The sequence below is a fragment of the Tribolium castaneum genome, chromosome 5 (assembly GCF_031307605.1).
Source record: "Tribolium castaneum strain GA2 chromosome 5, icTriCast1.1, whole genome shotgun sequence".
In the NCBI taxonomy this organism is placed as follows: Eukaryota; Metazoa; Arthropoda; class Insecta; order Coleoptera; family Tenebrionidae; genus Tribolium; species Tribolium castaneum.
Window position 1 is genome coordinate 6949391 of NC_087398.1, and position 19416 is coordinate 6968806.

The window sequence follows — 19416 nt, forward strand, 5'->3', positions numbered from 1 at the left end:
TCTATTGTTAACCCACCGTCCATGTAGGTCATTTTGGGCGCTGAATGGATTTATCGCTTTCTAACTTTTACGGTGTCACAGCGACAATATTTATGTAAAGTGCAATAAAAGTGCAGCACGTCCGAGGATGTCCGAGACAAAGCTGGTCGTAAATGGACACACTTGTTAAATCTAGTCTGAGCCACCCACCTAGCACACCAAACCTTGGCTAGCGATGAAGTGTGTGATTTATTGCACACCCACCCGCTGTTCTCTTTACAATCACTCAGTTTTGTTTATTTTTCATTCTTATCTTTAACTATTGTTATTTTGGTTTTCTAGAAAATGCATGGCCTGCTGCGATACGATTTGGAACCTTGTCCAATTTATTACGGTGTCCTGAAGAATGCCACTTTCGGATATTATCCTTGAAATTAGTGTTGTGACAACTGCGTTTGCCTTTAACCCTCTACGGCATTCGCCCAACAATGCCTTTCCCTTGAAACTTCCAACGGGGAAATGGACAAATTTACAGCCCCCATTGACTCCATTTTACACATACCTACTTGTAGGAAGGTTTTACGAAATCAAATTAAAAATTAAAGAGAAATCGATTCTTTCAGTTTTCAAGTTTTGTTATTTAAGCTTGATTCTTTTTCTTGTCCTTTCCTCCCTTTCGGAATGTGGGCGATGGTGGGCAATTGACGTGGGTTGTCGTTCGGAACGACAGCAGACGCGTCGCGCCATTGCGGCCGCCGATCGATACGGTGGCAGATGCTGCTGGCACCACGCCCCCACGGGAGGCTGCCGCCGCCGCCGCCACCTCACCTAGCCTGTCACCAATTCCCCCAATAATTAATGAACCCGCGGTCTAAACTGAAACGATAATTCCATGATAATGGCAGCTCGCGACCTGCCGTCAATTATTAAGCCTGGTCCACATGAGAGATTGCTAGAAGCCCGAAAATACGCTAATTTTAAAACATGTATCCGGCGTGCGGAAACGCACAATTCTCACCGGGCTTTAAACCAAATTCGCCGCGATTACAATACATGATTATGGTAACAAATGGAATAATTTTTCGTGCTCGTGGGTGGCTTTAATTGTTAATAAAACGGAAGTGGAATGGTAATAAATAAATAATTAGAGTGCTGGTACCGTAACTGGCTTGTTGGAGAAGAAAGTTCACTCATACTAAACAATTAATAATCTTCAAATTGTATTTGATTTTAATTAGTTCTCAGAGAACTTTGAATTAATAAAAACCGCATTAGTCGGATTCAAAAAAAATTGCTGAATTCCGAGCCCCGGCCTGGAGTGGTCCGTTTAGACGGATCATTATACGTGATGGAAAGATAGGCAGGACGTTATTTGTCAAAAGACTCGGCCCGGCTATGATATATATTATCTTGAAATTACTGAAGATTATCCGGGTGATATTGAGCTATCTCTGCATTAATCTTGGGACGGAAACACTGTTACGCTCATACGAAACCGGAAGAGCACACGACTCGAGCTTTTACCACTGAAAACTATGTAGTTATCTTAATGACGAGTCCCAGAATTATAAATAAGCAACATTTAAGGAACATAATTTCGGAATGAATTGTTGTGTCCATTGTCTGTGAAATATTTTTTAGACACTTTGTAGTGCGAGCTCGCATAGCGTTGTAAATAAACTTTATGACTTCTGGAAACACTAAAATCTGCTTATTAAGAGTTTTCTTAATTGCAAATGCGGTCGATAATTATGATTTTATCCAGCGTTGTTGCAAAAAGTGCACTTTATAAAGTGGTGGTATGCACAGTGTTACATGGTGGCTAAAGTGGCTAATTACAAAGTGATCATTAATATGTGAACCCAGCTGACAAACAGCTGCCCGTCACTTTGTGCGCCCTTCTAAACGAAGAGAGGAAATTATGATAAATATCTACTTATAATATTTATATTTACATTCTCGAATTACTTTGCATGCCTATATTAATATTTTTAATAGTGAGGGTCAAGCACCAGCTACCCGCCTGACTCGAACCAGCTGACAATAGTCTTAAATCATCTTGCTTGTCCTCTTCAACGGCGGTGGCTTCGCTCAGACGTTGAACAGATCACTACACGTGAACCCGAGATAGTCTAGACAACGTTTTAACTATAATAATGTCGTTCCTAATAAAATTAAAAACGAAACACAGCGGGGGGAGTCTAGCAGGAACTGTAGCAGCATTTTCCATTTCGTCGCTTATCAGCAGCATTTCTAGCAATTAGTAATGATGAAAATGTCATAAATAACTTTCTAATAGTGATAAATTCACATTTCAACAATGCGGCTTATATAAACAATTTAGCGTTAGCGCAATCAAGAGTGAATAAAATTAGGATTAATAACGAATTGCAGCGTCTAGAAACCAGATGATAGCGCGACATAAATATTGTGATTTTAATTACAATCCAGCGACTTTCTATAATATTATATGAAAATATCACCTTGACTCGGCTAAATATGAATAAATAAGCATAATTTAATTTTCAATTACGTAAATAATCGAAAATTTATTGATTATAGAGAGACATGTTTTTCCAGAATTGCTGTAGACGCTCGTGGAAAGGGAGTGTTGGGCTACAAATTATCATTTATTATTGTCGTATCATAAAGTACTTTGGTACCGAGGTGCAATCAGCTTTTGTGCCAACACAAGTTTTTTCAAATCGCCATTAAAATGACGTACAATTGTTGAAAGCAGAGGCTTTTTGTCTGAATGCGGACAGTTGTACGATAATTATTGGATATAATCGTGTGTAGGTACATAACAGCTAAATGCGCACCTGTTAGTGTGTTAACAAGACTTTGGCCTCGTTAACTCGCGTCGGGTAACTTTATAATATTTTATTGCACTCACGTGCCAATTGATAAAAATGCTACTATTACCGCTTAATTGTATCACTCGAATCTGCAAAATTCGGTAAGAATTTTAATGGGCGTTTTGTCGAACAAAAGCCTTATTATTTTCCTTCCGTCTCCGGCAAAAGTTATGAACTAAGGGGGCAATTAAGCACTAATTCCCTCCATCACGATGTGTGGTAATTATCTCATTTGTAGCAACTCTTTCAAAAAATATTAGCAGTTTCGTAAAACAAAGAAACCCGGACTCACGAAATACAATTAGCAATAGTCGTTTACACATTCACCGTTACGGGTCGTTATTTGAGCCATTCTAGGAGAGTGTGTAAAAATATGACCATCTCCTTCCAGCAAGAACACTGCGTACTCGGTTTAGTGCTTTAACGTAACTGTAGTTCTGACATTTGGGAAGTTTACAACATTTACACATTCTCATAAAGTCATTACTCATGTATTATCCTTTGAGCATTAAATTACGGAAGGCATTAAGTTTACATGGAGAAGCTAATAATCGCGTGAATTATCGCTAGACGACAACGCTGTCGTAGACGAGATTTAGCCACAGCTTTCTGCTGGAAGGATGCACCAAAAGTCTCAAAGCCCAAGGTATAAAAATTGAGACACGTTAAGGAGTGTCCTTTTCTTTCGAAAAATGTGGCCGGACAGGTCGTTCTCTGAATCAAACTGTGAATAAATGTGTGATATTTTTATGGCATAATTAACGATGTTACAAAACTACGAAACTCGTCACATTACTGAACCAAATTAGCCACAAGGACATTGCGAAAGTTATTGATCATAAATTGTATTGCCGGCAGAGTATTTCAGGCACTTTTAACACCTTTGTTCAACAAAGACGTCTCTTCCACATTGCGCAAAGTTATTTAACACATATTGCGAAATAAAATTTATGGTTTTTATTGTTTGTCCAGTATAATCAAGAGTAATTACGCTGTTAAGCTATTTATTCTTATTTATATTCATACATTATGCAAAATGTCACAAGCTTCTTTCAACCTGTATAGCGGAGAACGAGAGCAGCTGCCGAAGATATGATATATTACTCGTAATTTGATTTCCGCAGAACTGACGCTGAACTAAGTAATTATGCTTTAATAGGCCACATTTACGAGATTTCGATTTTGAAAACACGCATTAGGTGTAGGGTTTGATATTAGAACAATTTATCATTGTGTGGGTCAATACGTGTATTGATAAAGAGCCTCAATTAAAACATAATAAGGGCTTGAAATGCGTGAGGAACAGAACCAGTCTGTTTCCACCAGCTCAAAAGTTGCGTTCAATTTGAGTTTATTTTTGCAATTTGCGAACGCGTAGGTTCCAATATGTTAACAAATTTTCAATTTAAATACCGTATAAGTTGGTTTTACGTCGAAATAATATCTTTATGTATCCGGCTTTTTATTTATATATTTGAACATAAACATTTTCAAGGTGATGAGACACATGCTATTTGTAAAAAAGTGAAATAATAATATTTTTAAAATTTGACTTGTGTGTAGTTATTTTGTAAGTTTATGATAAGCGTTCGCAAAGCAGCATTTAATTTGTCCGTAACTGCGAATAACCTTTAGCAAATGGCACACGAAACTTGTTAAGTTGGGAATATCCATCTAACAATTTCGGTGTTATTGGCCATCAGCGGTTGAAATATAGTTTGTCGTTTAGGTGAGGTTGAATTTTTGTAATTTGATCCGGGGATTACCGCTGCGCTGACACAAAACTAATTTCAAATTTATAAGAGAGGATTGAATTAAATGTTAATTTCGCCGGACTGTCAATTAATTAGGCAAGGTAGTTTCGGAGAAATTAATTACGGCATATTTCATATTAATTCTGGAATTATAAACATTAAGCAGTCACACACGTTTCTTATGTTAATTCTAAATAAACAGAAGTGTGACCAGTTTAGCTCCCAAAAAACGACTTCGACGACTTAAAAGAATGCAAATGGGCAATAACCATATACCCGTCAAAACGTTATAGCGTATAAGCCCAGTGTGAAACATTCAAAAGGCTTGCTATAAATTAAATATTAAAATTGTCTCCTATATCACACAAAAATCGCCTCGAAAGTGCTAAGAATTTTTATACGCGGACGAGCTTGCAGTTACTACAAAATATCACAACAGCAAATTGCAGGCTTTGCGAAACCTGTACAGCAGGTGAGTAAGCACACATACAGCGGATATGCTTTAACTCCTTTGCGTTATTCACTTCCACTTTATCGTTAATCGATAGCGGTGCTAAGCTAAGTTCACACCGCACTCCATTTGTCATCGGCTTCGTTTTCGCACGTCGACGCAGACCAGGCCTCCACGAAGACGATGCCACATTCTTTCCCTCACTATACCTTTGTTAACTAAATGCTCTAAGACAAAAATTATGACTATAACTATGGGTCTTCAAGACTTGACTTCGATCACATACAGTATTTTTTCTACAATTCATAAAATTAGTAAAAAAATCTGTTGTTTGATGAAATTGAAAAAATGAATTCCAGCGCTGCTTTTTGTGGCACTTTCTACGCCCATCAAAGCAGCGATCTATCTATGGCGTGTTGCAGAGTGTAAAATGATTTAGTATAATAATCGTAATCCCCTGGGGGAAAGTCGGCATGTGCTGATTAATGATTGTGAGGCAACTTAACAATATCCCGAGGACCTCGGCTAACTATTAATTAAAACAACTCGATTAGCCGCATAAAAATAATTAAATGCTCCTTAATCACTCAGTGGCTCAGGGCGCACTTTTAGAAATTACGTAAAATCAAGATGTAGGGCCTTCAGCGAAATGCCAGACCTCAACCAGCCAGCTTTTTTCAGCAAAATGCTGGAAAAGTATAATTTTTACACCTTTTCACATGCAACATCAGTCGTAAACACGTTTTAGAGCCGACGTGAGATCGAGGCGGCTAAGGAAACCAAAATTACAGGCTGTCTACCGAGAATGGAGGTAATTTAGGAATTTTAACACCGGCTTTTTCGAAACATGCATTAGCAGGTTCAAGAACGTCCAACATATGTGCAACGTTTATAATGTTAGCCACCTTACAAACATTTTGGTTACCAAATTATAGACAACGGACTAATAGCCGTTTTCAACGCACGGGAAAAATAAAACGGAAATTTCGAAAAGGCGAGATGATTTTACCTGTGAAAGGTGTTGTGGTTTTATGGTGTGCCACCACTCCTCCAGAGCCATTAATTAATCCAAGTAGTGATTAAAGGAGCTATAGTACGTTTCCCTGTTGCACGAGGCGTAAAAAAGTAAATAATTCCCGTAATTTATTGCATTCTTTTTCCTTAATATAATCTAATGAAACAACACAATCATAATCACGCCAGATAGCGCGAATAACTCGCAAACCGCACGATTTATGGGGCTAAATAACACCTACCTTTACACATGTTACAATGACATTTAATATTTCGCCTAGGAGATTAGCATATTTAAGTACTTTTTCATTTAGGCTCTTTTTAATTATAATTTCAAAATTAATTTAAAGTTAACATCGCTTTATTTTCGTGGGGCATGTGTAATTAGAAGAGACCGGAAGCGGGTAAGAGGCAGGCGCCTGTAATGGGAAAAACTCGTACGATTAGCAATCTCTACACGTTGTTATTAAAAACTTGCTTGGTCATCTTCACTTATGCATTTTTGCCGCTTCATTATATTGTTTGTTGTTTCAGACGAATGTTCCCGACTTTGAGGGTTTCCTTCACCGGAATTCGCCCGGACCAGCGGTACGCCGTCCTGCTGGACATCGTTCCGGTTGACAACAAACGCTATCGGTACGCTTACCACCGGTCCTCGTGGCTGGTGGCGGGCAAGGCCGATCCTCCGGCTCCCTGCAGGATATACGCGCATCCGGACTCGCCCTTCTCCGGGGAGCAGCTACGAAAGCAAGTCGTCTCCTTCGAGAAGGTCAAACTCACCAACAACGAAATGGACAAAAACGGACAGGTTGGTGGTTTTTGCAAGGCATCTCATTGTATTGTAATTGCAGCGGGCATTAATAATACACCACGATATTGAGAACAACTATTATTAACTCATTAACATACAGCTTAGAACTTTGCTTGCGTGTTTATGATTTTAATTCAAATTATGAATTTTAATATGTTATTAAATTATGTACTACTGGAATATACATGCAGGATTTTTGCATTGTCATGTCAGACGGCGAGCACTTAATTTTATTTTGCATTTTTTTTTTAATTAATTGACGGAATTGAAAAGTTGTTGAGTCGAAAATTGTTAATACTTATAAATAAGTGCAGGTAGTAAATGCCTCTAGATACACATGTTGAAATTCATTAGAACGAAGGATCAAGTTTAATGAATAATTATATTTGTTATAAAATATGAATACGTCTTGACTTTTAGTATCAAAGGAAATATAACTTTTACTTTCGCTCGTTCTTATTCTAAACCATTATTGTTTCAATTTTTCCTTTTATTTACGTACTGTTGCCCGCCATAATTGAGGATACAGCTGATCATAAAAGTAGAAAAAATATTAACATTTGCAGAAATAATGTAATGGAAAATAAACACAGGAAATGTGGTTTTTATGTAATAGAGTTAAAGTAGATTTTTCAAACAGTAAGAATGTGTTAAATCATAAAAATCGTATGAAACTGAAAAACGTACTTGTGTCTTCAAAACACCTCACGGTATACAAATATTCTTACACTTCTGTAATTACCTATAAAAGAAAATTGTTTTGCAGTTATTTAAAAAATATTTAAATTAATTCAACTGGGATTGACTATTTTTTATTTTTAATACATTGATTGGATGCCTAATTTAATGATTTTTGAGTATTTCCGAGAACAAAGTTGGTCATAAATAAGCGAGGGTTGTTAAAGGAACTATAAACTGGAGGTAAGGAATGGGAAATATGCTGATGCTCTCGTGGGACTGCCCGCTGAAGAGTCTGTTTTGACGACTGTGACACAGCATCGGTGTAAAGTCATCCCTTTGTTAATAGGATTAAAAATTGTTGTGTATTTTACACGTTTATTCACAAGCTATTTATTTATCCAAGAATTGTGTGGATGAATAAGTGGTTTTTGTTGGTAGCAAACAGCTTTTGTCAGGTGTATAAGATGTGTACGACCCACGGATTATGTACCATTGAATAGAAGAACAGGTGAGGCAGAGTCGTAAATATCGTATTTTATACAGCCTGTGGCAATATAACTATAAAAATAATAATTATGGCCAATAAAATTAGCCTTTCATCATCGTTTTAAAACTTGTTAAGTCTCGCAGTTTCGGTGTAAACAGTAAAAGAGCCTTTTGTGCGACAGATCCATTTGAGAAATGACGAATTTGTTTGTGCAGCTTAGACAATTATGCGAGATAAGGTGGTCGCATAAAAGAACACCTTGTTACCTTAATGAAATACACAAGAGCACATGTTTAGTACTAATTTGTGACTTTGTTCAGTATGTCAGATCAGGAATGCGATTAAGACTCCGACATCGTTTACTTGTAACTCCATAAATTATGGCCTTGACAGTGGAATTAGTTGACCCACTGGTCACTGTCGCTTGCAATAAAATACTCGATCCATCCGATCAGTTTCAACTGCAGAAGCTTGAAGAATTCCTCGAAATAGTTTCGTGCTCTGTCCCCAAACCCCGTGTCAAAATTTTTATAAATGCTGAATAAATATTAGCAGCTGCTGGCAATCGCACTGCATTATCAAATGGCCCGAACACGAAAATAATTTTCCACTTAAAAAACCGTAGGCAGGCACTACGTGTTTTAAGATTTCATGTTTTCACGTCAACTCCACTCGGTCGAGATGATTGATTAACTTATAATTTTTAAAAGCTTTTGTGGAAAAATTCATCGGAATTAATAGCATCGATCGGGAAACCGTCCAATTATCGACAAATTAAAAATAAATATCTGCGGTGTTTTATGGCTAGTATTCCAAACATTGGCCGTTTATGAATGGGCCCCCCTAAGGCCTGGCCTGCACACAAACGCTCATATTTCAATCTCCATGAAATGGATTTTAAACGAGATGCCTTGTTAGCCTCTAGGTGAGAAATTTGTTGTCCTTTGGACTCCCCGAGGAGACCCAGCGCTCCAGGTAGCGCATTCACGAACGCACATCCTCCGCTTTTTCTTCGGGACAAACAGGTGATTGGTCGACGACTTCGTTTTGTAAACATGCATCCGGGACACCCAGCACGAGATTAATACAGCTGGGACACAACACTCTCCTTTCAGTTTACAATGTCATATAATCATAACTCCTGATTTTAATATGCATGACATTTTTTCTGTAATGCTTTTGATTAATACTAAACTGACAGCGTTTTTATTTTTTGGCATCTGGGGCCCCTTCCCAGAACGCGATGACGTAAAAAATTCATCTCTGACGAATTTGGAAATGTCCATCAGCGGAAAAATTTCATTACAGATTTATGACTTCGACAGAAAGCTGTTTCATAACCGCCGGTTCTAAAGCGTGAAATGTCGCCAGAACCGGCGTGGATGAGGACCACCGGCAGCTTCTTCTCCCAGACGAAATGTCCTGAGACTAACACTAGATTCGTTTCCAAGTCTTTAATTAAATAATTTTTATGTGAATACGTGTTTTCAGATAACGTCTGATGTTAAGTTATTACGAATAAGTAATTAAACTAGCGTAACAAATAATTTGAGATGGTAATGGTTATGCTAAAAGCACATTAACATGTTTTGTTGTTTACAGCTTTAATTACTTTTTGCCAAGTTCACAATGATGAACAGTCTTGTATGGTTGGCGTATGTTGATATTAATTGGTATTTGTTTGTGCACGAAGATAAGGAGATTTATTTGTTGCACATCAATATCTAACGCGGAAGAAACGATTGCATCATAATTCCTTTCCTGGACTTATTAATTCAATAGCACTTAAATTATTTGTTTTATTATCAGTGTGAAAGCGTTGCATTTGCATTTTTCAAAAAAGATCGATATTATTGCATTTAAATATAAATCCGCATGCTTCCATAAAATTTAAATTTGCACATGAGATTATTCCAATAAAATTTTATAGTTGAACATAATAATAAACGAAGATGGGTTACTGTTATTTATTTTAGTGCATCTATTGTGCCGAAAAATTATAGTGTGCTGGCAAAGCAGGCAAAGACAATACAATGTGGTAGTAAACATAAATTATATTTATCTATTGAATAACTTGATAAAATAATAACCAGAACCTAAAAGTTTAAATTTCTTATTAAAGAAATACTTTCGTATGTAAATTATTTTTATCAAACATGAAACATCTAAAATAGGCTCTAATAATCTACTCCAACTATTAAGTTGTTACAATAAATAATAATAATGTAACTTTTAAAAATCCAGCATATGACAAAGTCACGGAAGGTAGAGAGTTCAATTTCAGTCGCTTGAAAAGACTAAAATATTATACAAAAATATGAATGAGTTGCATGTTCGAGGGAAAATCGAACTTGGAGTTAATATTGCTTCAGCATCGAGTTTTACTGTTTGTATGTAATTTTTATTTGAAAATTTTATAGTTGGGTACCGAGCCTAGAAATTGCAAAACAGCTGCTTTACACATAAAAATGTCACCTCATGAAGCTGCCAAGTTATGGAATTGGTGTAATTAGGCATTATTTACACCTGAACTACATAATCGTAGGCCTCAAGCTTGAAATTATTATTTTTATAACAAGGATAAAATTATTAAATCGAAAATGAACACTTCCTTGAATTTTTGTATTATTCACTGACATCGCTATTAAATTGATGCCTGGGGGATATGTTAAGACATAAATGTTTCCGGACTTGAGTAATATGATAGCGATCCAACAAACCCTCCAACTCAGTGAATGAAAGGCGCTTTGTTTTATGAGACAAAGTTGACAGCGTTGAAATATGATTAATTAAAAAAAATGTTAAAATTTTAAAGTTAAGAGGCATCAGTAGATACAGAAAGTAAATATAGGTGGTAAAAAAATGTTAATGATATTAACATTACATAAATTAAAAACAGTAAGTGAAGCCCAAACTCTTGAAGTATTAACCTATTGGCTGAAAAGTTGTTTCATTAGATTTAACGATATCGCAAGTATAAATGTTTAAAGCAAAAACTTATAACACCAAAATCCTCCTTTAGAGGGGTAGGTACTGACTGAATGTGAATTTGCAACCTATTTTAATTTTCGTTGAAAAGATTCATTGGCTGTGCCATTTTTTTGGAACTTTTTCGTTCCAAAATTAGTTGATGCAGGATCTAAATTTCATTTGTTTCCATCGGTATTACTTTTTTTGTAGTAAAAAGGTACTTTTTTCCAAGTAAAACTTTTCACATTTTGGATTCAGCTCTTTCGTCCAAAGGCGAGATATAAAGTGAAAATTAGTTAAACAGTATAATAAACTTTATGTCCAGAGCTGTTGTTGTCTTTTTTTACATATTATTAAAATATGACAGTAAGAATTAATTTAGTTACTCGATATGTTTTTTACTAGACCCTGATGATAATTAGTACAGAAGATTATTTTGCAATCTGAATTGTTACAGCAAAATATGCCTGGGACATTATGCATAATTACTACCATCATTATGCGTAAAGCGAACATTAAGATCATTTATAATTTTTCTACCTTAAAAGGACTAATCGTTATCCTTTTTTGGATGAGCGGTTAGTATCGTGAAATGCACAACTACGGTAATTTCAACATTTTCTCACAAATGCTCTCATTTTCTGATAGGTGGCATTATATCTGTAATTTTTGGTCGAGGCATTAAGTTATTTAAGAAAATATTATCACTGATTTTATCCACTCGCTAAGATATTGAATTTTCAGGAAATTTCCGATACTTTTTATTATTTTATTGAATATTTCACTCACGAACAACTTTTCAGTTTAAAATATTTGTGCTTGTTTCGCGTGTTTCCGAAGCTCTGTCGGCTAAACCCCATTCTGGGGGCTCGCCGCGATGCTTTCGTTCAGAGAAGTGCAATAGACACCCAGTTGTAGTTGCGCTTGCGTTCAGCAGAGCGTAACCTCACCAGGTCCCCTCGTAACCAGAGTTGCTAAGCAACACACTCCTAACTCTTGCTGGAATAATGATTGGTGGCGTGAAACCTTACAATGGCTGCCGGTCTAGAGGCGATAAAGACGCTCTTTAGCTCACCTGAGCCTTCATCAGCCCCTGAGTTATGACCGACGTTTCTCTTCCAGATCGTCCTGAACTCCATGCACCGGTACCAGCCCCGGATCCACATCGTCAAGTGGCGGGAGCACTCGGGCCCGATCACGGACCTGGAGCAGGAGCAGTACAGAACATTCATTTTCCCCGAATCGGTTTTCACGGCAGTTACGGCCTATCAAAATCAACTCATCACGAAATTGAAAATCGATTCGAACCCATTCGCCAAAGGGTTCAGGGATTCGTCCAGGCTCACGGATTTTGACAGGTAATAAGCTTTGTGATGGCTCCGAAACGGTATCGATTCCGTGTGCACTCTCGGCCTATCCACTACCTTTAATTAAATTGGGCCGAGAACGGCCTGGAGTGCTCGTAAAACAGCGTTTTTTGGGGTGATAGGTCTGGGAGTAATTATCTTATTATTATTAGTGGCGGCTTTTATTGCCTATAAAGTAGCACGGTAGCTGATGACTTTCGGGGAGCCGCTAGGGCGTAGATGATGAGCTTCGAGATTATCAGGGAAGTGGACATTAAGAGCGAACATCGTCTTGGTAACGATTCCGGAACCTCCCCTCAATTTACAGATTACCCGTGGCTATAAAAATATTTCAGGAACAATTTGGCAAAAAGTTTTAATGGGGGTGGGAAAATCTGGGGAACGTGGTGGCGATTTTGAGTGCATTTTTTCGGCGCTCTATCTGATGTGTGCAAATGCGGGTTTTAATTTGGTCACACATTTGAATTACGGTGGAGCAATCTCTGCTGAAACTATAAATCACCGCCTTCATTTCGTAAAAATATTGCGTTGCAGATGGTTATTAAAGCTTCATACGAAAATACTAATGAAGATAATTATTGTTTTTATTAAGTCATAGGCATAATCATAGGAATATGTTTTATTTTTTTCATATAATAATTTTTACAAAACAATTTTTTTGCAGTTCACTCATGTGAACTACTGCAACTAAATACTGACAAGTGTCCAAACTTCATTGAGCTATTTATTTATTGTGGGGCTATACATTTTTTTGATAGTCCTTTATTATAAAACTTCCGTCTGTTTGTTTTTTTCTTTATGGGCCGGATGGGCACAAATGCAACTCGAGAGGATTAAAGGTAATTTTTTAAACTAAAATTATTGCTGGAGAATGAAATTTCCAAACCACATAAACAAAGAGCCAACAACCAGAATCACAAGGATATCAGGGAAATTTCTGTAACAGTTTGATAACTCGGGAAATATCTTAATCATTTTTGTGGTATTGTGCATTGGTAGTCGAAAGTTCGCATAACTTTTGCGTAGATTTCTACTATTAAAGGTTTTTGAATATTCATATTAACAACTGTTTAAATCAGTTGAACTCTCGCTTTTTCATCCAAAATTATTTCCGATAAATTTTTTACAAAATTGTTGGTTTGTTGCTTCAATATATTAGGTAGGTTTGTTTACCTTATTACAGTAAAAAGAAAAATTTCGTAGAATCTCAATCTTTAAATTTTATTAAATATAACTAATATATTAATATTAATTAATAATTAATATTAATATATTAATATTAGTTATCAGAATTAATTTCAGTAAAATTAGGTATTGAAAAAATGTTGCATTTGCCACCCATGGAATTTTTATAAACAATAATCATTTATGACGGTGTGAAATAACGATCGAGAAGCTATTGTCTGTAATCAGAAAACGTGACCTATTATTTAAAAAAAGTGGTGGCATTAATGTTTGAAAAAGTATCATCAATTTAAAACTACCATGCATTTGAAGTTCGTTGGGTTATTATTTTAAAATATAAGTATCTATTGGAAGACTATTACAGCGAATTGTCGTCACTTTTAGCTTGACTATTTGAAAGAAAGTATTATGGGAATGTATGAATTTTGGCATTTCTATGGTGGTCGATTTGCAATCTCTGGTTGTGGTGTTATTTGAGCAGCAGTTCGGTGGCAGGATAAAGCCATTAATATTGCCGATATCCGCGATACAGTCCTCGTCCTCTTGCGGTTACGGCAGACGAGAGGTCCGTCCTAATTAAAGGAGTCGGTTTGATTTGGAGGCGAGCACGCACACGAATGGTGAAAGTGATAAGTAATAATTCATGTGGCTTCGGGCGCATAAAAAACAGCCTCATTTCTGTTGTGATAGAATTTAATTTACGTGTTTCAATCTTGCGCTGCCGCTATGGGGCGTGTTCATATGTACCGCCCTGTAATTTCAGACAATCGTTGTCTTCACGACGACGGCTTGATGATATAATGAAGGCGAGATATTTTCTCACACCTCAGGTAGACTCCGGTGTTTTCCCAGTTATTTTCTCGTTTCGGGTTTTTGCTTGTCTTTAATTAGGACGCGGTATACAACATCTAGCGACCCCTGGTGGCCGGAGGCGGGGCCCCGGAGCCTCTCATTATCGCTTCACCGCGCGATCGCTCCGTCTCAATATTATTGATTGTTTTCGCGGCCGCGCTCCGCCCGCACACTCCGGCACTGATGGTTCGTTGCCTCCGGATTTTTACCGGCTCCGGACCACAAGCTTCCGGTTAACGCGCGGCAGATCCGTCTTCATCGAGCGCAAATTTGCACATCGACGCGCAAACCAACCACGTCTCAGCGACCGGAGCACCCACGGGCTACGGGCTTATTGCAACTTTTAATGAACCCGGACTTGCGAAATTTCGACTTGACGAAAGTTTTGTACTAAAAGACCACAGTTTTTTAATCTAAGATAATTTCCCGGCGACTCGCGCGCTACCCATGCGCGCCACCAATGTGTCCAATGTGGACACAAACACTTATTGCAAAAAAACACCAGCCCCGGTGTTAAAACTACAACTTTTACTTACCCCATGAATCCTTTTTGCATTTTTGATTATCCTGGGGCAGTTTCCACCGACTTTTCGTCTTTTTACTTGGATTTTCTGGAAATGTCAATTGTCAAATTAAAAGTGCGCGCGCATGCGCACATTGTTCAATTTCCAGAATTCGTCAATTGAGCCTTTTTGTCTAATATAAAAGAATTTCAACCCAATATTCCCTATTTATTTCCTCTCATTATCCCAATTTTGGTGTTTTTCATTTAGCTGAGCGTCCAACATTACCTAAGAGGGGTAGAACTCAAAGGAAAGCTGTAGATGTGAGATGCAACAAAGACAGACTCATCCTTTAATGAATGAACGTAAAGTACGCTAATGATTGTTGTAATATTTGTAAGCATTTTGATTGGGTCTTTAGAGGTCGGCCATTAAAATTACGGAGAAAGCCAATCACTTCAGAATTTTTGATTCATTCAAAATTATATTTTTGGATTATGATTGGTTCATTAAGGTCGGCCATTAAAATTAGTGAAAAACCAATCGCTTTGAATTTTTAGACTCATTCAATAATTTAAATGAATGGTTAGTTTAAATTGAAAGTAATCAATAAATAAACCTTGTTTTTTTAAACGCCCTTTTTTAAATTGGCAGTAGCTCATCTTAATTACCTGCCACAAATTTTAAAATTTAAAAAATTACATTTAGACTGAAGTTTTACAAAAAAGGCTTTTATGGATTTCGGATTCCAGCCTCCCAGCTCCGTCAGTATCCGAGTTCTGTAGTAATTTTTGTGTCATAAAGAAGTAGATACACATTTATTAATTTACCTACTACTTATAATTTATTTTGTTGCTTGAGGACTTCCTGAAATTAGAAACTTGACGCCCAGAAGTACGCGTATCTACTTATAATAATGTAATCACTAATCAGTTAATCACACTCTTTGAAAATGTGTTATAGCCGAAAGATTTTACTTTATTTTTGACACCGCATAAAATTTTGTTTTATTTTATAACTCTTAAGTGCTCATTTCATCTGTGTTTTAATCTTTTTGTACTTTTGTACAGCTGTATGGTAATTCAGGTTGAGTGCTTTAAAACTTACTCTTCTCGGAAATTATGAAAGATAAGATTATGTATTTTTTGAGTGATGAGTGATAATTGCTTACTTGCTTAATTCGCATTGCTACAGTTAGGTTTTTTGCTTAGAATGAGCCGGAAATGAGACGGCCTTTCTTGTGTGTCTATTTGTTCTTTCATCTTATTAGCTCGTGTTTTTTTTAATTTCGTACCTTTTTGATTACTTTCTATTATAGGGTAATTTGGAGAGAGAAGGCCCGCATTTTTTATAAAATAACAAAAAAACATTTTTGACACTACAGAGGCAATATTTTATTTGGAACAAATACACAAATTATCTAAAACATTTCTTTAAAAAATAACAAAAAAATGATGAGTCTGGTCATCTCTACCAGAATGAAAGCTATTTTGCAATGGATTGTAAAATTAGGTAGTGGTAAAAGCGCTCATAAGCTCTTAGGTAACATTATTTGCTTTATTTTTTCGTCATAATTCAGTTTGTTTTACTATTTTTTAATGTTTTCATAGCGTATTTTCTCCAGCTCCAGTTACATTTTTCTGTGTTTTTGTTGGATGGGCCTATTTAAACCATCTGATATTTTTTTCCAGAGAGCCAATGGACAGCCTCTTCATGGACCAGCACTTCCTGCGCTCATCCCTCCGCCTCTACTCCGGCGACTCCCTCGACGCCGAGAACAACAACGCCGGCTCGCTCTTCTCGGCCGCGATGATGGAGAAGGCCCGAGCGCACATCCAGATGTGGGGCCGCGCCTCGGGCGGCGCCCCTTACAACCCCAGTGAGCTGCACGCGTTCCTCCTCAACAGCTCCCCAAGCCAGCAAATCTACCTGGGCCAGCGGCCCTCCGTTCCCCTGGGCTTGACGAGCCAGCTGTGGAGCCAGGGCGGCTCGTCCTGGCAGTCGCCCATCCACGGCGGCCTGCCCCCGGGCCTGCTGGGCCCGCCGCCGCCTCACCGGCCCCAGATGACCCCGCCGCCCTCTTCCACCCCCAGTTCCTCGGGATCGCCCAGTCCCACCTCCGTTAGTACTTCCGATCTGCGGTTACCCAAAGCTGTGTTCCCCTCTTCGATGCACCGCTTCAGCCCCTACGCGTCGCCCCTGCCCCGGCAAGCCCCCTCGCTGAGCCCCACCTCGCGGTCCGGACACTGATGAAGAGTCGCTCCGAGCCGAAACTATACCAAAGAGTCTTTCCGGAAGACGCTAATTGTGAGATTATATCCTTGTAAATAAACTGTCGTTGAAATTATTTATTTGTGTAAAATAGGGAGTCCTGGTAGAGTCACTGATTTTTTTTATTACTTGTAAAGTGTACGTGTAATTATATTTTGTACAACAGATAGCAGTATTAATGTACATAATCATCAGTGTAGTACTTACGTTCTCCTAATTGTGAGAACTGAAACGTTCCTTTTGTTGTTGGTTCTACGGCACGCTCGAACATTTATTTTTTTACATTACCGGCATTCCATATCAGATAAAGTCAGTGGTTCAGTTTTAAATCGTTTCAAATGTTGCTACAGAACCAAATTTTTTATAAGAAATAGTTTATGTACCTACCGTAAAATGTATATTTTATGAAAATATCCTTCACTGTCAATTATTTACTTAGTTTTTCATTGTATTACACTACGTTAAAAAGGAATTTGTTGTTGTGTATATATAATATGTGGATTGTAAATTAAATAAACAATTATTGAACATCAATTTTGTTTTACTCCTCCAACCCCTTCCTGCTACGCACTGTTTTCCAATAAAAACATTTTTCAATTACTTCATTATAATTTTAGGTAGGTACCTAAAAAATACAAAAATACCTACTAGTTTAACAAAAATCATGGAAAAGAATGTTTTAGCAATACTTAAATAATAAAAATCAACTGGGGATTTTTTTTATTATTAAAGCATCTATAAAAAATCGCGCAAGAACCCATAAAACTTCGACCATTTCACTAACTCCTAATAAATACAGGACAATGGTAATTAGTTATAGTAATAATAAAATACGGCAGAAACTATTAATTAACTTGGAAAATAAAATTATATTATTACATATTTATGTAATTACTATACACGAAACGTATTATCATTTCACTCTACAAAATTATTCTTGAAAAAAATCTGATATAAAGCACACACTATTAACTCTAAAAAAAGGCAACAGCGCAGTTGTTCACAATTTTATATTTTTTGTATGAAAGACGAAAAAGTGAGTCTATTGGCAACGCTGAACTTAAATTTTAAAGGATAGTACCAATTGAACAAAATTATTGCCAAAATTTTGTCAACAGACTTACTTTTTCTGATTAGTCTGCATAATAATACGACGTTTTTTGTATAATATTACCTTTATGATTATTAATTAACTAATGCAACGACTTTTGGGAGAAACAGTTTCAATGGGAGAACCATGTGGTGTGGTTTTATTGAGCGTTCCAAAAATAATTCAATGTTTAGAGAGTTTGTAACTTGTTTTAATCAGATGTTTTAATAAGTGTCTAGCAGCTTATGTATCGTTAATTTATTAATACAAACAACTTTTGATAAGTAATGTTGAAATAAAGTGCCTACCCGAACCCTGCTCGAAATGTGTTTAATATGTTGAGTGGTAGAACAACACGTTTCTTCATGAATATTTATACCGAAATTCGGCGTTTTATCACAGAAGATGTCAATAGTTGTAATCACCTAAAGCTTCAGATTAATTCAATAATAAGCTAGAAAAAAAGTGGAGTTGAGTGGGCAGATGTTGAATAAAATCTCGTTACGAAAGCATATTAGAGTTGGTAAAAAACTCTATTCAAATTAGTTGCCCTGGTCATTATTTATTTGGAAGATAAGAAAATGGGAGAAAAATGTGTTTTTTATGGTATTGGGTTCGATTGTGAGCACGCGATTGCGGCAGCAATCAAAGCTTGAGCTTTCGGTTGGGTAATTTAATTTGGAGCGTCCTCATTCAATATAGATCAAAAAAGGTTTGTTTGGTCTGATACGTAATCTGATGGTATCGAGTAATTTGTGTCAAATTGAAGAAAGCTCTTACGGTTATAACTTTATTAAAAATTAAGTAAATAAATCATTGCGAGTCATGAGACATAAAAGGCTCTCGAGCTAATGCCCCGACTTATAACTTATGAACGGAATGAATGAATATAAAATAGCAACGAAGATGCTCTCGGAGTCGCCCCATCGGCTTAATCCGGACCCATGCGTAATATTGACAGCACTCGGGCGAAATTAGTCACACAACTCATCTTGACGTCTTGTCAAATAAAATTTACAACGCCAATTCTGCTAAAGCCATTTTCGAAATTCTTTCAAATCTTCCAGGTGGAGGAAGCGTGAAGGGTTCATTGAACAAGGGGTGTAAATATTTACCGCACGGAGGTTTCGCCATTCTTACCTT

General features: G+C 37.0%; 1 protein-coding gene across 1 annotated transcript in view; it reads left to right on the forward strand.

Annotated features, from left to right (window-relative positions):
• LOC661420 (H15 protein) overlaps positions 1-17717 on the forward strand; it is a 29192-nt gene extending 11475 nt beyond the window's left edge. The window contains exons 3-5 of the mRNA XM_967577.4: positions 6591-6864; positions 12128-12363; positions 16604-17717. Of these exons, the coding sequence (XP_972670.3) occupies positions 6591-6864; positions 12128-12363; positions 16604-17162 (1069 nt within the window). The 3' untranslated portion in view covers positions 17163-17717. The remainder of the gene's footprint in view (positions 1-6590; positions 6865-12127; positions 12364-16603) is intronic.
• The last annotated feature ends 1699 nt before the right edge of the window (positions 17718-19416 follow it).